Source organism: Aulostomus chinensis, chromosome 12 (assembly GCF_037954235.1).
Source record: "Aulostomus chinensis isolate RoL2024-O1b breed Wild chromosome 12, RoL_Achi_v1.0, whole genome shotgun sequence".
Lineage (NCBI taxonomy): Eukaryota > Metazoa > Chordata > Actinopteri > Syngnathiformes > Aulostomidae > Aulostomus > Aulostomus chinensis.
Window position 1 is genome coordinate 19,092,150 of NC_141331.1, and position 21,695 is coordinate 19,113,844.

General features: G+C 41.0%; 2 protein-coding genes across 6 annotated transcripts in view; both read right to left on the bottom strand.

The window, feature by feature from the left end:
* The window catches only part of myo3b (myosin IIIB), a 69,310-nt gene extending 53,056 nt beyond the window's left edge, over positions 1–16,254 (bottom strand). For 2 of the 5 annotated variants that reach the window (XM_086220692.1, XM_086220690.1), the window contains exons 1-9: positions 16,070–16,254; positions 15,947–15,983; positions 10,308–10,491; positions 9,620–9,640; positions 8,876–9,010; positions 7,322–7,426; positions 6,999–7,098; positions 6,374–6,450; positions 4,536–4,681 (exon numbers count right to left, since the gene is read on the bottom strand). In XM_086220692.1, the coding sequence (XP_086076818.1) occupies positions 4,536–4,681; positions 6,374–6,450; positions 6,999–7,098; positions 7,322–7,426; positions 8,876–9,010; positions 9,620–9,640; positions 10,308–10,491; positions 15,947–15,983; positions 16,070–16,076 (812 nt within the window). In that variant the 5' untranslated portion in view covers positions 16,077–16,254. Of the gene's footprint in view, positions 1–4,535; positions 4,682–6,373; positions 6,451–6,998; positions 7,099–7,321; positions 7,427–8,875; positions 9,011–9,124; positions 9,565–9,619; positions 9,641–10,307; positions 10,492–10,830; positions 10,970–15,946; positions 15,984–16,069 lie in introns of those variants that run through there. The other 3 variants (XM_086220693.1, XM_086220691.1, XM_086220694.1) reach the window with 3 other exon arrangements.
* A 931-nt stretch (positions 16,255–17,185) lies between these two features.
* Positions 17,186–21,695, bottom strand: part of ubr3 (ubiquitin protein ligase E3 component n-recognin 3) — a 45,278-nt gene continuing 40,768 nt past the window's right edge. Inside the window, exons 37-39 of the mRNA XM_086220695.1 lie at positions 19,861–20,070; positions 19,514–19,653; positions 17,186–19,315 (exon numbers count right to left, since the gene is read on the bottom strand). Of these exons, the coding sequence (XP_086076821.1) occupies positions 19,198–19,315; positions 19,514–19,653; positions 19,861–20,070 (468 nt within the window). The 3' untranslated portion in view covers positions 17,186–19,197. The remainder of the gene's footprint in view (positions 19,316–19,513; positions 19,654–19,860; positions 20,071–21,695) is intronic.

Sequence of the window (21,695 nt, forward strand, 5' to 3'; positions counted from 1 at the left end):
AGGAGTTCAATTTCCTCACAGTTCTTGTTCTTGTTTGTTCCTGAGAGCAACACTATGAATGTCTTGGTAGGAAGATTCTGTTGATGTTAAATTCTAAGCACCATTATCTCCATATTTAAATGATTATTGCTTCTCCCCACATCTATACACACACACACACACACACACACAAACACACACACACACACACACACACATATATATAGACATATATTATATACATATATACATACACACACACACACACACATTTATATATATATATAATAAAATATATGTACACACACAGCACTAAACAGCCTCTCAGGTCTGACAAAGGAAGCCAAAGGGAAGAAGGGAAGTGCCCTAAAAGAACACACTCGGAAATATTCTTATTATTAGCCATTCTTGCTAGAAACAGATAAGATTTTATTTTCCTATTTCAAGATAGATACATTCCTCCCCTCTTTTTGTACATTATGTAGCCCAAACAGACACTGTGACTGCTAGTTAGCTTAGCACAATGATTGGTCGTGGGTGGGAATTTTACCAGACCACCCTTTTGTCTGCCGTACTTGGAGTGACTAATGCTGTGCTCCAGTTGAACTCAAAAGATGTAATTTACTAGTCCCCAGTTGGGAATTTCAACTGGAGCCCTCCTGAGGTCAGACATCCCACTCAGATAGTTGGAAGTACCTGCACTGTGACACCACATTTCAAAATGGCTGCTCCGTGCAACAGCTGTGTTAACATGTTTAAAGTGCATTATTCTTAGCACTTCTATGTCCATGTTTTTTCATATTGAATCATTTGTGAACAGAACCGTTCATACGTGATCTCTAGACATCTTGCTATGATATTTAAAAGTGCAAAATACAGTGAAGGGCGCTGCTATCATCTGCTATTGCTAACAGCGGAGACGTAAACAACCTTTTAATTTTTCCTCAATACTTCTACTGGAACAACTTAACTTGCAGGTGACCTCAGAGTTCTGATGCGGACCATAAATTTAATACTTGAGCTGATACTCAGCAATGGTGGAGTTGTTCAGCTCTCAGAAAAAAATTACCCTGTCAAATATGTTGAAATCAAAATGCAATCGTTTTTTACAACATAGAGTCTGAGACCTCCAATTAGGTTTAAGATTACCACAGTTACAATAAATACATTGTCAGAGCGACGTCAAAAACGTCGTCATCAGTAGCTTCTGTAATGACTAGCTCCAGTTAAACCCCCGGCCCCAGCCTTGAACCTCTTGCACCCTCTAGTGGCTCGGAGTTATATGACACTCAAGAAGAATTTAACCTATGACCTTAAAAGTTAACCTTAAAATGCCTTTACACTTGGTATGTGGGTGTGGTTAGTCAACATCAACATGATGGCTCTGACAGACTGAAACCTTTTAAGACAAAGCAAGTTCAGAGCATCGTGTCATCACTCCTCAGGCAGTTCTGCTCTACAGGCTTTAACTCTGGCTTTTTCCAGGAGAGCTGCCTCCCCTCAGCACACACGTCTGGATTTCTGTCCCTGAGCCTGTGATTTGATTAGTCTTTGTTGCCTCTGACAAGCCATCCTTTCCTTCCATCCTCCATCACGCTGGTTCTGCTCTACGCTCAGACGGATAACCCACTCTTAAATATGTGGCTAATATCTACAGGGATCTGGTCGAATAAACACAACCTTGGACATCTTTGCCAATTGCCTCTGAAGTTTACTACACATTTTACACACACTTTGGTTTGATGCTACATTGGGAGGCTATACAGAACATTGGCTCAGGCAATAAACTTTGAGCACATTAAATATCACACGCCGTCTTTGAGTGTTTGTAATTAATTTTGTTTTTAATTTTACAGCCTTTAACAAGCTGAATGAGCTTCATTCAGAGTCATTATGACACTGTAACACTTTCAGTTACATTTAATCAAAAAAGATGCAGAAAATAGCGGGAAAATTCCCTTTCACATTCATAACTTGAAAATAAAACAACTGGACTTTAGCAGAATGACTGAGCTCAGTTTAAACACTGGCATGAATTTAACAACTGTAGCTCTTATTTCTGGAGCACAAACTATGGAAGCTCATGTCAGCCAGACGACAAGAAAAAATAAGATCATCTTAATGAAAGGAAAATATTCTGATCTTAAATCATAATTTTGAGGGGAAAAGATATGATGTGAATTGTTGAAATAGATACAACACCTAGACAAAGGCAAAGTTAAAAATAAGATACAAAGTCAAAATTATCAAATAGGTTTTTGAAATCAGTCAAATTTGTATCTATTTTTCTTCTTTTATTAGTGGTAACTGTATCATAAGAAGCTATAATTATGAGATTAAGTCATAATAATGAGATTGCCATGCATTGAGATAGAAAATAAAATCATAAGATGAGTCATAATTATGAGATCAGTCACATATTGATCTTAGAATTGACTTACCATGACAATATTTTTATTATCAAATCAATATCTTTATCTTTTTTTCCTTTTACTACCATAAAGTAGCTTCCATTGCAAAGGAGTCATGATTTTGAGACATTCATAAAATCAAATAAAGCCAAAATTCAAATAATGAAGTTAAACAATTCATAATTATGAGATAAGAACATTTACATCATAGTTATAAATGGTCTATCTCATAATTTTAACATCTTAATCTTTTTTTTTCTGTTTGTTTGTTTTAACTGGCAGTAATGGGCTTCTATACCAAACAGCCACAGTACCAAGGTGACCCTAATTCATGGAGCCTATCTGCTTCACCCCCCACTGAAATCAGGTCTTTTTTTATTGTTTATATCTTGCTGGAACAAGAGTCATTTCCACCTGTGCTGTGAAAGTGTTCCCTAGCACAACCAAAACAGCAACAAAATGGCTATTTGTTGCTTTGAAATCAAAGTGGTAATAACACTGGGAGCACTCACTAAAAGCTTTTAAGAATGACAAGAAAAAATGCCAAACAGTGTGGCGTTGGAAAAAGAAATCGTGCCTGTGCTTGTATATGAGGACAGCCTCCACCGGTGTGTATTTTACTATCTAGATGTGTTTCAGAGAGGAAGGATGATACACCCAAGATTAACTACATGACAGTGAATCCCCTCACCTGGAAACACATTACTGTGTGCAACTGTAAAATACCAGAATGATGAAAACGCTTCTTGCATGTTTTAGTGCTTATATGGATTTCATAAACCAAGAGCTAGCCAAGGACAATACTTCAGCTCCTCCGGTAATAGCTTGTGAAGTGCTGAATAGATGGAGGGAGAAAAAAAAAATCTTAAAGTTTACAATCATGAAAACCTGTAAAGATGAATCCTTTTGATTCCGTCATGAATCACTCTCAGCGCCACTTCAGACGCAAAGGTGAAACGCATTTACCCTTTTTTAGAAAGTAGTTCAGTCATAATTTACACCCCTGTTCCTGGTGATCTCTGCTGTGCAGCAGTGATGGGAAAATATATTTGAAATAAATGACATGTTAAAAGAATCATTTCATGGTTCAACACATTTGCTGTGATTTATACAGTAATGGCCAAGCCTGTAAGGCTCCGATTGCTGCTAAAAGGGCAAAATATCTATTTTGATTTAGACTAAGAAATATGAGTTAATGATTTAAGTTAGGACAAACTCAAAAGTCATGAAAATCTGCATTCATGACAGAAGATTGGACAGTTCCCTGGGAATTGCATGTGTCTTCCTATAAAGTCTCTTTGATAAGGAAATGTGCTGATTTGTACCTGACATAAACCACACATAATTCTTTTAATCTTAAAAAAAAAACTACATAAAATTACACTTAAAAGGGTGCAGGTCTGAGCATTTTGATTCTGTAGTATCCCCTTTAACAGGGGGTTCTGCCATTTGCTATCCACTTTTGTAATTTTTTGACATTCTGGTTGAAATTGGAGTTGATGAAGTGCTATGTTAGCCCTGTAATTCCAGCCCAAGCATCCATGCTCCGCCCCTGGCTTGGCAGGGAGGAGATAACATTGTGACGAGGAGGAGGTGACAGCCTCATCTCAATGTGAATGGAGCTAATCACCAATGCAAATTGCAATCAGGAGGGCATATCTCTGCCTAACTGGGAGATAATTGCGCGATTGTGCTGATAACAAAAGGTCAACCTTGTGCAGCCACTAAGGCGTTCAAATGATCATCAAACTGTCTCCAGCAGTGAATATTTTTACAAAGTGATTCCTTTTAAGGCCAAACACTGAAAACATTTTTGGATGACAAAGATTCTGAGCACTGATTATTCAGCAGATGCTGCCTTTCAGATAACCACAGCAGAAAGAAGCAAACAAAGACAAAAAATATCAGATAATCCTTAAATTGTATTCAGACTAAAACATTCCCAAGTGTTGTGATAGCCACTGTTATTTTTTACTCCTTTTCTGACAAATGCTGTTTGTCATTGTTCTCCTGACATAAGGAAAATAACATCTGAGTGTGTGTGTGTGTGCGTGTGTGTGTGTGTGCGCGCGCGTATGCGTGTGTATGTGTGTGTGTGTGTTTTGCCTCCAGCTGTGTGGTAAGAGCTCCCTCTAGCGAACTCACCGTGGAATCTTAAAGAGGGCTTTTACAGGATGCAGCTCAGCCAGCGGGGGATCTCCGTCTGCAAGCTCAATGGCGGTGATGCCGAGCGACCACACATCACAGCGAGCATCATACGAGTAGTCATACTGCTGTTCACAAGCTATGACCTGGGAAAATGACAACAGTGACCAACCGAACTTATGGAGACTGTAACAGAGGCACAAAGTCATTTTGTTTTCCAAATTTTGCAGAATTATGCATGGAGGTTTTGCTTTTAAAGGGACTCAATTAGTTCACTAAACACCTCTCCATGTTTTAGCCAAATTCATAAGAGCTGGAAGAACATAAGTTTACAGAAAAATAATCATATTGTAAAGATTAATGTTTCAACCTTGTAGCGACACTTTTCATTTATCTATAAAAAATCTGTCAGAATCACATGCAGGTACGTGAATGTAATATTTAAAGGTATATGATGTAATATCCCTGTATTACATTATCTGAAACTCACCACCCCTATGGTGTCAATTTTGTTCTTAATTCACTCCAACAAACACAGAAATAAAATAATTTGATTCAAAACAACAGTTTAACATTTTAATTTGATCACCTGTCAATGTGGCCATAGTCCCTTCACCACCATTTGCTTTAAATCAGATTTTCAACCACACAGCATAATAATTTTGTTCATTGTACACTATCTATAGCACAATTATCCAAGAGACGTAATTGATTATATCAATATCAATACAGCTTATTTCTCTACGCAAATATACTAAGTAGCCTCATATAAAGGAGTGTTGTCCAAACCAAACATAATGGAGACAAAAAAAACTGAAAATAAAAAAATAACTAGGACAGATCAGAAAATAAGTCCAAGCATAAGAACATATAAGGCTACATTTAGCTACAAGCCACATACAAGAGTTAAATCCAAATATCCTCAGTGAAAGCTGTTCGCGCTACCGTCAAACTACTATGAATTGGTGGGGTTCCCCTTCTGCTCTTTTTAATTCCTCACCAGATTTCCTCAGGTTGTTCTGACATCTTTTGTATCTTTCTGCCGGGGAGACATTTTGTGTCAGGAAAGGTTTTCTGTCAGAAAGCTATCAAGCTGAATTTAGCTAAGCTTAGCCACTAAACTGAGCTGTGAATAAACATGAAAGTCAAGTTCAAAGTTATTCTTAGTATGAATGTTCTGACCACAAATCACTGCGCTGGGCTTGCCTGGGATTGCATTTTCTACATAACGTTAGCTAAAGCAGCTGTGAGGGTCCCTGACTGGAAGTTAGGTAAGCTAATTCTACATAAGCTAATGTTACAGTTATTTGATTAGAATGACAACATGAATCAATGTCATCTTACATTATGTGGTTTTTTTTTTACTGTTTTGTTTTTTTTGTATGAAGACAAATATTCCATGTTATTTTCCGAAACTAAACTGTGTCATTTATTATAGTTTTTGACAGAGAGCAGCAGAACTACTCTATATTTAAAGACTGAAAGCTAGGTCAGCTCAGTTGGCTTTGACGTGAGCCTCTATTTGCCCCAGTCAATAATTATAACTGACATGACATTACACAGCTGAGTTTATTCTAATTGCCCCTGAGGTCCCTCCTACCAACCCATTCACTGCACCTCATTTCTGCCAAAGAGAAGCTGGGGCCACAGACTCGCAGCTATTAACCTTGAGGTGACCTCAAGAGCGGTGCCCGTGGAGAGGAATACACAATGACACAGGGGAGTCACCCAGAACTCCTCCTGTTCCTTTTGTAACACTCGGCTTGTTTTAAATTTCTCATCAGGCACTAAAAGGTGTGTTCCTGCTGCATTATTGTGTGCGGTAACTACAGACCTACCTCAGGAGCCATCCAAAATGGAGTCCCGACTGATGTGTTCCTTCGCAACCGAGCACTTGTAAGTTGAGCCGAAACACCTGAAAAATAGTATAAATGATAATAAAAATGTAATCTAAGGTAGGGGGTAAACGCTTGAAATAATCAATAAATCCTGGCATATAATTTAGTGGGGCAACCTGCCAAGCAGCAATAACAATGGGCTATAATCATTTCAAATTATGTAGGACAGATTTTTATCAGCGTGAGTCCACTTCATCTCCATGACATGGAGGACATAAACATGCCTGGGGGTGACTCAAAGTCATTTGCCATAACAGCTTTCTTTTAATATGCAAAGGATCAAATAATGCAATTTAAATGAGCAATAATAGCCTTGGGTTAAGGCTACGGTCCATGAAATAAAAAAGATGTCATGGTGAGCAAGGGACTTAAAGAGTGGAGCACATTATATGATTCATTTTGCATACTTCGTATTCCCTCTTACAAACAATGTTGCAGGTGGCACCACCTACTAAATTTTTTGGGGGGGAAAAATATTGATTCAAATAAAGTTGAGAGACAAGTCTTGATTCATTCTTCTATTTTTGCAAACCGTGAAATGACTACATTATTCAAGGGAATTTACCAAAGTCAACCAGTTTGACTCCTCCCTCCGTCGTCAGGAGGATGTTGTTGCCCTTGACATCACGATGGATAATCCGGTTGTTGTGCAAATGCTGAAGACCCTTTTAAAGTTAAAAGATAAGATGAATATGTGATCAGGTTAGCTCACATTGTCTAACCAATTAGAATGTGATGCATCCCGATTGAAGACGCACAAACGAGACTACCAACTCCCACACTGGTTGCCGCCTGCTGTTCTACCCCTGCTGAAAATAAATCCTCAACATGCACCCTGCATGTTTGCATCCTCTCTGACATTAGCAGCACTGCAGAGGGCCATCTTACCAAGAGGGCACTGTATAAGATGTAGGAGATAAGGGGCTCCTGCAGACGCTGGCCTCGCATGAGCAGACCTTTGATGAGTTCTGTGACAGAGCCGCCGTTGCACAGCTGGGGGGAAACGGAGAAACTCCAGTCAGTCGTCCATCACTCACCATTCTGGATTATGATTCATATGAGGTGCTCACGCGCACACACACACACACACACACACACACACACACACACAAAAGAGGAAGCCAACTTTACGTCTGACAAACAGAAACTGTACATTATGGACTGTAACTCCATATTCTGGCATATTCAATTTATTGAATATTGTCAGACCTGAATTGTTTACATTCATGTTGACATCCGCTAGCAGTCTTCTTGTCAGCTTTCAGCAGGTGCTTTATCGCCACCAACTGTCCTGTAGTGGAATATCACTGAACAGGGACGTTCTACAGCTCCTCTTCTCTTGATGGTGAATCTTTAAGCTAAATGCAAGCTTGATTTATCATCATATTGAGCCACTTGATGTGCAGGTCCAGCTAGCAGGTGTTGTGATCTTTCATCTTGATTTATTGAAATATCTTTACATATTTTCATATTTTTGAAGATCGGATCGGGTGATGCTGGTTCAGGTTTCTTCGCGATACCTCTGAAAATCATCTGAACGCGGCTTCAACCAAATTAGCTAGTTGATGTTCCAATTGTGCAAAATCCCTACATATGGTATCTAGTAGCTTCCTGACAGTCAACTAGTGGGTCCAGAACAATAACAGGTTTGAAAATCCTTGCAGTAAAATGTAAAAAAAAAAAAAAAAAAAAAAAAGCGAGGTCATAGAAAATTTGCAGCTGCATTTAAGCGATACTTCACCAAAATGAGCTGTTTTGAACTAAATTAATCACCCTTAGATTGAAGGGTTTTTCTTTCCACTTGTGACTTCTTGGTGAATCCAGCATTGAGAAAACTTCATCCAGTCGTACGCTCAATACTCCAAGACCCAGAAGAGACAGGATTTCAGCTAAATGTCCAAACTAAGTTCAAACACGTGCATGGTCAATCTTGGCCACATTGAGTGTAGAACCAGAACAGAACCAGAAGGAAACACAGCCAATTTCCAAAACCATTTAACCAAAAAAAAAAAAAAATCCTAAAATGTTCTGAGCAAAGATGTCCAAGCCTGACCGTCCAGCACAGTTGTCATCGAACCCTCCATGTGCCAAAAAATAACTGAAGCTTTAGCCACATTCGTTTGCAAGGACGTACCACAGTACAGTGTTGTAGGAAACGATGGTTTCATCACCGTATTGAAACTGAAAGATCTATGAATGAATCGAATCAAATCCGGACATCAGGAGCGATAACCAGCCCCAGCAACAAGCATGAGGCTAGCGTTTTCTGGATTCACCGAGACTTCACGAGGGGGAGAAAAATCTTGAATTCAAGACATCTAAGAGAAAGTAACTGATAAAGAAATGAACATTTTTGGGTGAGCTGTCACTTTAAGGTATCATCTTTTTATAAATGGTTTCACTGGTGATCCAGCGCCCACGCTGATTAAGTGAGGAACTCACCTCCAGAACCAGCCAGAGTTGTCCACCTGATAAGTTGTCTGTCTTGTAAAACATTCCATAAAACTTCACAACATTTGGGTGATTGGACAGGGACTTCAGGATGCTGTACTCGGCCTCAATTTCTTCATCCACATCCTGTATCAGCAACACCACCAAGACAGAGGTAGAGTTCAGCGACAAATGACGCAGCTGCTCACAGAATAATGACGTTTATGATTTAATATATCAGGTTCATAATAACAGGCCTACATGAAATCTATAAACTGAAGGAAGGGATGGACCAGAGAGCTCAACTATTTCTGGAAGTACTTTTCTATCAAAGTAAATCTCAGCGGGAGGGAAGAGCAACAGTCAGAGAAGCAGAATTTCTCATGCTGGATGTCTGAGCGATCGTGTCGGCAGTCTAATCAGGTAGACGAATGACAGAGCAGGCAGCTTCATCTCCATGGCCATCAGGGCCGCATCATGGCGGAGAGCATCGCCCCGAAGGAGGACCGTTCCACCGACTCAATCAGGCCGCAGCCCAGGTCTCACTCACTCGATGTGGTAGGGACTAGCATCCTTATCACACAGACAGATGGACGGGTGCACTGAGAGGATACAGACAAGTGCAGGAGCTACTCTCTCTGGTGAAGCGGAATTAGACACAACATGTCAGGAAATAAAGGAGACGGGAAGACATTGATATATATCAGCAGAGTAAAGGCTGCTGCGTCAGGATTGAAGGAGGGAAAAGTAACTTACTCTGTTTGAGTGGCTTGAATGCTGAGACAAGTCAGAGTTACAAAGATTTAGTTTTGGCTTCTTTTGTCACAAGATTACTGTCTCTGGCAGTCATGAAAGAATCACCATTGTAGAGCTCTCCTTCAGCCACACGCACAACGTACATCCTTGTGACAGATCAGTGTTCAGATTATAAAATAAACCAGAAAAAAAATATATCTGTCAAACTTTCAATCAAGAATATTTATTGACTGAGATGACACTGCAAACTATTGTTGTTACTTTATTTATTTGTATGTGGGGTTTTTTTAAATTATCATTTTCATGTTTGAAATAAAGAAGTCATTCATTCATTTTGAGGCGACTTAAATGACAGGAACAAAAAACAACAACAAAAACAACAACAAAAACAACAACAGTTGTTCCGAAAACCATATGCATCAAAGTGAACGACGTTCAGGATGCTCCAACGCAGGTCCAAGTTATTCTGTGTGTGGAGCAATTGTCGGAAATGTGAGCGCACAGAAGTCTGAGCCACAACATGATCTAGAACATATTTATTTTTCATCTAATGCCTGTAACTCCTTGTTTCTGTGTTAGCAGGATACATGGAGAAATCCAGCTGGTTTTAAAGAGACAGGCACCTGCTGCACAAAGAGCAGTTTTGCATTGCTTTGATGCATCTTTGCACCTTTTTCATGGGACTTACATTGATTGGGTCCAGCACTTTGACTGCAGCCTGACTCCCATCCTTCTTGCTGGTCACTCGGTAGACTTTCCCGTAAGTTCCTTTACCGATGGTCTCCACTATATCCCAGCTACCTGACGGATCGCCCAGGTTCTCCACGCCAATCATGCTGGACTTGTAGGGATACAGTCCATACAGCGACCTCCTAGACAATTCCAGAGAGCAGAAGTAAATCATAAATAGAATGGCGTATTTCTTTCGAGCAAACTGAGGTAAATGTTAATCCCCTTCTAAAGCTCTTTCCTACAGAAAGAATCAATAAGAGCAGCTGAGCCTCAGACAGACTTCAACACTGTTGCAGCAACAGAAAACACTAAAGCAGATAATCGCTATGAATGAACTCCTAACAGTCTAATGTACCCTTGTTGCACACAGCAGTGCATTTACTCCCAAAGGCTTGCATAGATCTGCCAGGGGACCCACTGAGCAGGTTCAACGCAGCAGAAACAACAGCCGGCAGCGGCCATGACAGCATGCTACTTACATGGCAAGTGTTATTTTCTTCTGACTCATTGGGCCTGAGAAAAACTGCAACTAAAGAGTCTCTGGTGATCATAATAGAAGAGCACCAATAGCAACAGCTTCCTCAAGAGGACTGGCAACCAGTGGTATACTGGCTTAGCTCTCTATCCCTCCACAGGGAGCTTGTCACTGACCCCAGGTTCAATCTCCTCAAGATCAACGGGATTAGACCGAGATTAACTCCTGAATGAGCAGCGCCACACCCCTACACACACCTCTGGGAAATTTAGTTTTGCTAATTTATTGTCTTTGACAGATGACCGTGTCTACAAGTGTTGTCTCTGTGATGAAATGAATAAAATGCATGTACCGAGTACCTTTCTCATCATGAAGAGCTTCGCATAGAACACGGAACCTGACACAGTGACCGCCACAATATTTATTCATTCCAGACTCCTAGTGGACGTTTGCGGTACATTCACAGGAATCCTCTCGAGCTGTGACTGCCATATCATATTAACACCAAGGGGATGGAGAGGCAGAGGCGTGTATGAACAGAAAAGCCCACTATAAAAATAATAATAGTAGAAATAATAATAGAAAGGCAAAGTGGACCCCCCCAAAAAAAACTGTCTAAAGCAACAACAACAATCCAGGGATGACAGTGATGAGGGGAGTCGGCCATTGATCAGGGATCCTGAATGATAGAGGGATGAAGGAATTAAAGGATGAAGGAAGGATATCAACGTAAGATGAAAGCTGACCTTTAAGTCAGAAATGATTCATGTCACACTAGAAATGGAGTTCAGGACAATCAGGCAGGAAAAACTAATAGTGTGGTAGTTGGCTGACGTAGAAACTGTTGCTAAGTACTACGATACAGCATGGATAACCAGCATGAAGGGTCAGATGCCACCAGAAGTGACATGATGGATTAGGAAATGATAGAGCCATGTTGGGATACATGCATCCTGCTCTGGTAAACTGACACATTCCTCAGGGGAACGATGGAGAGGAATGTTGGTGTACCTCACGACTGCTTCCACACTTGTCATAAACGTGTTACGCACCATGTGTGACCCTGAGTGAGGGAAGGAGAGGAGATCAGCAGATTGATGTGAATGATGATTAACCCTCCGGAGCTGTGGCCACTCGCACGTGAGGACAGATTTATGAATTGTTGTGCGTGCAAGTTTGAGCAATGACATCCTGTAGACAAATAGAGCGCTACTCTGCAGAGAAGTTCAGATAGGAAACGGCAACAGCTCAGCAACAGCAAGAGATCCGACAGATATCCTTCACCGTGTCCTTCACGAGGCGCCACAGCAGCGGGCTACTGCACCTTCACATGTACGTATACAATTTAAATAAGCATTGCTACGACAACAAAATCCCTTAGCTACAAATCTGGCTTTATCTTCTATTTAATAATCGTCATGTTCTGAAGTTCACCCATCATGTTTGACTTTTAATCAGACAGAAGTTTACCTATACTTTGTAAGTGTCACCGGGTGTCGTATCATGTCTGTAACCTGCTCTGCATCAACACACTGCTTGACTGTCACCACTGCGCCGTCGCTATCTCGTAACAGACAGCTCACGTTGCTCTTTTTGTCCCTAATGCCCAGCTGTATCAAATACTGCCCTTACATCAGTTAGTAAACATGGGTTTCAGTCTAATTTCAGTGGCCGATGTCAGTTAATTTACAACCGTATCACAATGCGTTGTTGTAGTTTGCCATCATCAGCTTCCAAAAACATTTGCCTCTCAAATCACTCAGGTCACTCCTGTCGTTCTACTCCTCATATAAAAGAACATCAGGAAGGTCTTTCATACATACCTGCCACCGTCAGAGTCTCTCAACAAAATGCTGCAGACTAATTCATGCTAATCTATAAGAATCAATTATTCACCAGTAATCTGCTACCTGATCTGCAGCTGTGTTAAATATTCAAGTGGCAGATGTACACTCATAATGGGAGCTGATATGACGCCTCTCGGGTTGCACGCAGGTTACCAGGAAGTTGATGGTAGTCGCCAGTTGCCAGGTGACATGATTCCCGTCCGTCTCCCTCGATGTAAATAATGTCACCGTCTTTTCAGACACTGCTGATTTATCACATTTGTGATTCGGTGAAGGTTAGAAGACATCTAAAAATACAAATGAACCTGTTTCATCTCAGGTTGAGGTGGTTTCAATTGACAACATACGTATCTACGAAAAAAAGAGAGAAAGGAGCCAAAAGTGAGATTTTTGATCATGTAGGCGAATGCGTTTTCTACCTTTTTCACATTTATGTTTGACTCATTTAAACGCCTCGGGAAAACTGATGACATTTTTTGTAAATAACCTCCGAAAAACTGAAGTTTTTCTGAAAAATGACGATAGAATTTTCAAAATCCACCAAAAGCATAGCGGAAAAAAACAGCTCACACCTTTGCCCTTTTTGTTAATTCACATGTCTTTAAAACCCTTCTGTTGATGACTTTTTTCATTTTTTTCCCCCAAATCAATAAACAACAAAAATGACATGAAATTTGATTTCAGGTCAGAAGTATAAAAATGTTACAAATCTTTTTTTCTTTTTTCTTTTTTTTTTAAATATATGACATTTTTGGGGCCCATTACGACTGGAATTCCTCTTATTATTATGTTCGAATTATTCACTCGTTCATTTTTCTCTTTCACTCTGTATTTTTTGCCCCTTTTTTGTTGTTGTTTTGCCCTTGAAAGAAAAATGGTGCATAAACATTTGAAGTAAAAAAAAAGAAAAGAAAAAAAGGAGCAGGACGTGATTGCTGCTCGGAGTTCTCATCAAGAAAGAGGAAGACATCAGCTGGACAGAGTTATGCAAGACTGCAACAAGAAGGGCATGTATTGTCGCATAAACACAGATTCTACGCATAAAAGTCTTGCATGTAACGCATGGCCCACTGATGATGTCGCATGATGATTGACAGGATGTAAGAAAAAGGGCGATGATTGCTTACTTTCTCTTAATCTCCTTGTTAATCTATTTAATCTTTCCCTCAAGAAGTCACCCCGCATGGATTTATTTCACTGACCGTGTCAAATTTTGGCTTTTTGTTAGAGACTTTTCTTCCATTGTAGGGTTCCTGACTAAGAAGCTCCAAACAAACAGTCGTCTTTTAAAAAGAGCAGCAGCTTCAGAAAGGGAGCCCACTGCGCCCACGTGGTCGTGCTAAGGTTACCATCCTGTAAGGGGACACCCGGAGATAAACACCCTAGCTGGTGTTCAAAATGGTGGTCAGTGTTGATCTTCAATAAAGAAAAAGCCCCAACACACATCAGAATCCCTCCAGATTTTCCTTATGTTTCCCTTTTTTTTTTTTTTGCACCATAACTCTCAGCATCGGCAACGGCTGGAGGTGCTTACCGCTGCACATGATGTGACCAGCTGCAGCACAGGGACTCTCTTTGTCACCACAAACACTGCAAAAGTAAAAGTGAGTAATCTAATTTTCTGCTTCCATCAAACGCCTCTCTGCAAAAGCCTTGCAGGAGCTCCACTTTGTAAACCCTTCGCTACGACTGCAGAGAGAGAGAGAGAGAGAGAGAGAGAGAGAGAGAGAGAGAGAGAGAGAGAGAGAGAGAGAGAGAGAGAGAGAGAGAGAGAGAGAGAAAACCCTCTGAACTATAATCCCTTTTAAGGGGATGTGAAGAGGCTTTGCAGTAAACCTCCGGTAGCCACGAGTCAGGCCCACAGCACCCTGCCCTTGTTGTCATCCTGGATGGCAACACTTTCCTCAGCAGTGCACATGAATGATTCATAATATAATAAAGGGTTAAATTTGTGTACACAAAAGCTGATTAAGGAAAAAAAAACATGATAATCAAGGCAATCAATCACAAATCGCAGTCAGAGATTAATCTCTGTCATTTCATCAAAAGCGTCACAGCAGCGACTCGAGCTGCCGCGTCGCTCCTCCTCTCTTTACGTGACTGACGCACTTCAAGGTTACGCCGACTGATTTCGTGCAGCCTCGATCACGTTCTTAGAATGGCGTGTATCTGATTGGAGCGTCACTGACAGCGTTCTGAACTGCACCTCCGTGTCGACGCGCACAGCTCTTCAGGGAGAAGCTCATCACAAAGCTCTGCGTTCAGTCTGCAGCTCGCTCACTTCCAGGTGCAGTGATGACTCAGAGTGTAGGTCACTGAATCAACGCGACGTGTTTGTTTTCCCTGCACTTCTCACTACATTGACCTGGGACCAGAAAGACGCTCATTACTGGTTTATCCTCCCAACTGTGAACGGATGAGAACGAACCGTCTAGGAGCGCGCTGTGTGAACGTACTGCATCTCACTGTCAACGCCGGACGTCTCTCACGTGACATCATTCATCTGATTGACGTTTCTACGGTGCAGACTTTGAAGTCTGGGGTCCAAGAGTTTGGGAAATAAGGCGAGGGTCTCTCGTGACAGTCAGGATTCACAATTACAGTTGAATAAGAGTTGTTGTACGTCCGGTTCCTTCAGTCTGCGAGTTCACACAAGCTGAAGATACTTTACATTTTCCCGATCATCAGTGACATCAGTTCATGTCACACATGTGAATTTTAAAGCTTTTTATCCATCTCAAAAAAGCCATTGCCGCAATCAATCTTACTGTAGGTCTCCTCTGCAATTCAAGGCCAAATATGAACTGATCTGAGAACAGTTGTGGGACGCAGTCACTGCGATCTGGGAAAGTCCTCAGAATTATCTGCATTCCTTTCCACTGATTTCCATTTGTATAGTTTTGAGGACACCAACACTGCAGCTTTGATGGGAGGCAGTATCTTGCCACCAACTCACAACACCAAACCGCACATCAGCAGCTACACCTCCACAGTGACGTACAGCAGGTAGGGTGAACATGGCAAGTGGGATATTCTATTGATTCATGATCTCCTGCCAGAAATCCCTGTCTTACTTCGTTACATGATGTCAAAATCAGCGATATTAACACATTGGTGCGCCCCGACACTGCTGAGAATGTTTATACACTACTTCTAAATTAACTTTCATAGTGTTTTGTTGGTGTGGTGCTAAAGCAGCTTGTTTTTTTTTGTGTCCTAATATGAAACTGTGTGGCGCAGTGGCCGAGCCAGCAGAGGAAACAGGGGTCCTACCTGGACTTGGCTGCCTCCCTCTTTGCATCTTTTCCATCTGTAACACAGGAGAGGTTGCCTCACATGCTGAGCTCCATCTCCGTATGTACACAAACTTGTTTGTACGGGCTTTAATTATCTTACCGTCCATAGCAACATGTCCGACTTGATTTGCTTGTTTACTCAGTGAAGGACTTGAATTATTGACATTAACAGACACCTGAGCTTGTTGTCCCGCAGACAGGAAGTTCCTCTTCTACCCATTTGACGTCACAGTGCTAGTTCACCCACCTGAACGGGATGTAACCGAGGAGACATCCAGGGATGTTTGTTGGAGCAGCGCCTGGAACAGCAACATCTCTCAGCATCAAAGTGGTGCTAAATCTTGAGCGGGTTTACCCGGATCACGTTCCTCCACTCGTCCGGTTACCCCCCCACCCTCCCTCCAGGCCTAACACGCAGAAAACAGAGGCTTTGTGCAGCCAACGGTCACTACTCACAGGGCCTCTCTTGTTTATGGAGGTCTGACCCCATTATCCTGCGAATACTGGTCACACGGCGTGGTTGCAGTAACTCGGAGTACTGGGACGGACGACTCTATTAGTGATTCCATAGATATGGAGAATAATACACAAGTTATTTCATAATACATCTTGACGATTTGATCATAAAAATATTCTAGTAGAACTTTGTAATCACCAGTCACAATTACGAGAAAGATGTAGCTCACAATTATGCTTTTTAAATCATAATTACAATATTTATCGCATTTAATCAGAGTCCCATTGGGATCCGGAGCAGGAGAAGTGTGTATCCCAAAAAAAATATACATCCCTTGTAGAGACAAACACAAAAATAAAAACATAGGCACATTTAATTAATAACTTATTTTTTCATACAGAAAAGCAATTAGAGGTATAGCAGCAGTGAAACACAACTTTTAAACCATGACGTTTCTAAATGAACCTCACTTCACACAATCTTATTTTGATTTAGAGTCTTTTTTAAATCATAATTATTACTTCTGGTAATTGTTTTTTTTTTTTTTTTACCTTCTGATCATGACTTACTTTGGTGTCAGGCATGCTTTTGAATCCAACTAAAATACAGATTGGTCTACTTTCATACATTTGGGTAAATAAGATTGGACTTTAAAAACAAAACACAAAAAAACCCAAAATAAGGATTCCCCCCCCCCCAAATAAAAACTGATGTCATAATTCAAAACTACGCAGTCAAATTGGTCATAAGTCAAAATATAACATCATGAATATGTTGGAAAGCAAATTAGTGATGGAAAAGTATATCTAATAGTCAACACACCTGTAGACAGGAGACGTGTATAAAAACTGCGTCAAACGTGGAGGATTTACAAGGACAGATCACCGTCGCTGTTATGAGGCCATTTAGTCTTTACACAGTAAACAAAGAATGCACGGCAAGAAATGAAAACAAAGAAAAGACACCGATCAGTGTGCTTATATTTTATTCACATATGTTACATTTTGCATTGAATGTCCAAGTCATACTTTCTGGCCAAAATCAGAAAGTTTGAGTCAGCACCTACAGTAATGTACTGTATTCTCACTTCATTCATACAGGAGAACACACAAGAGCTTTCAGTTACAATTTACACCCATTACTCATTGGCTATTTGTTTTTTTGCGGTCATTTACAAAGTGGGTACTGTAAATTCAAAGAGAAAGGAGAAACCCGGTTAACAGAAAAGCAGCATGCATGAACTCAACAAGTTCTTTTAGTGGTCAACTGCAAGACTCCTTGATGCGGCGCGGTGCGGCGCGGCCCGGCGGGCGCAGGCCGGACACCAGCGGATCTCCGCTGTTGAGCACTCAAAAAAAACATCTTGCAGGCACGACTGGATAATTTGCTCTCTTCCAGAAAAAAAAAAGAAAAAAAAAAGATGATGATAATTAGAAAATGAAGTCGCTAAGAAACTTAAATAATAGTGGCTCCGAGGATGTCATGCACAGTGTAAAACGGATACTCAAGTCTGTTCGTCGTGTCATGATGGAATGCGACTACGAACCACAGCTAGAGGGTGCGTGAATGAGGGGTTGTGATGAATGTAGTGTCGTTGTGAATGACTCCACAGTTTGAGGCATTAAGGGAAACGCTGCTGTCTGGCAGCACAGAATGACGACATTTTATTGACTTTCTGATCTTGAGAGAATAAATTACTACCTAAATTCCTCTAAAATGCAACACATTTATATTTGAGTTTATTCATTGAATTTTTTTCTTCTTTTTTCTTTTTTTTAATTTGCAGAGCACTACCTGGTTCATCTTCACTGACAGGCTGCAACTGTCTTTGTTGTCAGAACCAACCAGAAACAAGGCGCAGACAGGGCAGGACGACACCTGTGGCGAGCGTTACGAGGCGACCGCATACCTCCTTAAAAATCAAAGTGAGCCAACACTCCCAAGCGATCTACCGCAACCTCAATGCACAACCTTAGAAAAGAAACAAAAACAAAACAAAAAAATCTTCACAAAAGTTAAAATTACTTAATGATCAGCAGCATTTATTTAAATATCTAAAACGTGTTTTAAACAGCAAAAAACAACAAAAAAAATGATTCCTGAGGATGGATTGCAACTAGACCCATAAAGTCTTTTATGCTTGTTTGCAAAAAAACAAAAACAAAAAACCTCTGGTGTGTTGATGGGTGGGTTTGTCCTGCCTACCGTCACATATCAGCAGACAATGAGTGCACATTGCAGTAACATCGCCACACTCACTCTTACCAGCTTGAAACTCATGCCAGCACAGCAGAGCACATTTCCATAAATAAAAGGGATATGCATCAACATCATAAATGGTGCAAAAACTAATCAAACTTTGCAGGAATAATTCAGCACTTGATATATTTATTCCTTTTATTTTTTTATTCAAATAAATATGACAGCCTTCAAAAGCCCACTCAAAACCAATTTGATTTTTGGGAAAGGTGTGCTTTTTTTTTCTTTTGCTTTTTCGTTCTTTTTCTTTTTTTACCCCCCTCACCCCCACTTTGACCTTTCCGAATTGCATGTCGAAAAACCACACGAGAAATCACTTAAACGCACACGTGTTAATCTTGTAGGTATGATTGTACACCAAACTTCACATAAACCAAGGCTACGGCATCGATACCCTCACTGGATGTTTGTGTTGGTCACACAAGAGTTCCCAGATATTCTGACTGAGGCAGACACATTAGCCGAGAAAAAAAAAGGGAGGGGTTGCAGTTTTTAGTGGACTTTGGAAGATCTTAGAGTCCATTATAGTGAGGCCCCCAACGCTTATTGATGTGATCAAAGGTGTGTGAAACCCACTGTTGCTCCAGCACTCGATATCTCTCCTCACATAAGAAGAGAGGCTTGCCACGGCTGAAGGGAAAGCAGAAGGAGGGAAACAAGGGTGAAATCTGGGTTGTTGGTGGTTTTTATTTTTCTCACAACAGCAACATTTTTTGTTTTTGTTTTTAGAAGAATGACTGTCTATGCTACACACATATTCTTCTTGCTGCAGTCAGAGACACACAGGAGGATTCACTTCATCAAACGGTTTTTCTAAGCGGGTCATACCGTAAATCGCGGTCCTCCTCTCCATGGGCGTCAAGGTAAACAGAACCCCAGAGACAGAAGCGATGCCCACGGATGATGATGATGACTGAGGCGTTGATCAGGAGGAAGATGCCTGTAGCTGCACCACAATGTTGGGAGTGCTACGAGAGGGAAGTGACACAGACGCCAAGCAAACACTGATCACGGATAACGCAGCTGAAGTGTGTTTCGTGGGGGAAAACACCATTTATTGCTAAATGGTATCGGAGATGCATTTATAATCCAACACAGTACTTCAGGTGCCGACCAGCTCGTGAAGGTTAGGAACTTATTTCTGGGAGACAAAGAGAAAACTTAAAAAAACTTACCAAGACACATTCACAGATACCCTGCTGTTTGCAGCACACCCCTTTGAGACAGACGAAGGCGCCGCAAACGAGGCAGAGTGCAGGGTCTTTTGGCACCTTTTTGCAGGCAGTGCAGGCCTTCCTGTGGTAGTACTGGAAGATGATGTTGTAGTTGTCGGGGAGCTGGAGGAGGCGGGGGGCTGCCCACTGCGGATCCTGGACAAGCAAGGTCTTCAGGGAAGACAAGTGGAGAGGTGAGAATGAATTCAATTGACCATTTCTGTAAATGCTGCCATCAATATCATGAAGCGCTTTCTCCATCCCTCCACTGCTGACTGAAGGACCCATCAGGTCAACTAGACACCTGAGAATTCCACACAAAGATTACATCCAAAGGTCTGGCAAAATAACAGAAACTGGGCTTCCTTGTTTTTCTTGAATTTGATTTTTTTTTTGTTCTCAGCCGCTGCTGACAAAATCTCGACTTTGTGTTGTTGTTGTTTTTGTCCCTGATGTACTTATAATAAATTTACAGCATTCAAGACTACTGCAGTACGGAATTACAAAGACATGAGACACATGGACAGTTACTTTCACTATAGCCACCCAAACTACTGCATGACCAGTGAGCCTCACTGAGAGCTGCTCCAGACTCATCAAATTGTTGATGTGTATCAGGTGTTTGAATGTGTGTCTAATTAATTCAATGACCTGTAGTATTAGTATTAGTAGTAGTAGTAGTAGTAGTATTAGTAGTAGTAGTAGTAGTAACAGCCTTATTTTAAGGGGTCAACATTGTTTTAATTTACAGGGCAGCAAAAGAATATCACAGCTTCATTCACGACTCATTCTACTCTCAGATCTGTTGTGAGCTCACCATCTTGAAGTGCTGTTCAAATGCGTAATGATAGTACAGTATCCAGCTACAATATCCCATCATGCACTGCACTGACAGACAGAACAACTGTATATTTTGTACAGTTGGTAAACATGATAGTACTCTACACCCAAATCTGTCAATAGTGAGTAGGGAGTCGTGAACTGTTAGTAAAAGCCACTGTTTACACGGTGTTGTCCACGTTCCAGAACAATAGAAAAACCATTATAATAATCAGCTTTTTAGTGTTAATCTTCCAAGTGCACCAACATGACAAGCCAGGTGTTAATGAGGCAGACTTAACATTTTGCAGTTTTTCCCGATCTTTGATTTGTTTGTGGCAGCCCGCCAAAGCATCATCAGCATTAATTGCCACATATTTATATTCTGGTTTGGTCTACTTCATTATCTAAAATGGGTGCAATGTTATTTCATTGTAGAGTTGCAGCACATTGATCGGTGCAGCTCTCTGTCTGTCAAGCACACTGATAACTGACGGGGCAGCTCCATGGCTCTCTGCCCCGCTGGTCACTGGGGAGAACACGGACAGATGATCGACTGCAACACAAGTGTCATTAGTCTCAAGAGAAAGCGCTTAGAATCACACCCAGTATTCACAAGAGGAAAATCATCAACACCTTAAAGCATTTCTGGGCTGCACCTGTGGTGGATGTTGATATTTTGTGTGTGTGTGTGTGTGTGTGTGTGTGAGTGTGTGTGTTTGTGTGAGACCAGCTGTCCAATCAAAATTTGGCAAACTAGGACTCTTCTCCTTGACAGCCCGAGTGTGAACAAGGTTGAGGTTTGCAGTACTCGTTACAAACAGGTTTGTACATTTCACTGCTGAGTTTAGAAAACTTTCCTGAAAAGGAAACCTTACTCAAAGTCAATTTTCATTTAACTGTGACGCTGATCTTTGCTGCGTTAAACACATTTACTGTCTTCCACTGAGGAACTGTGTTTGTTTACAGAGGCAGAA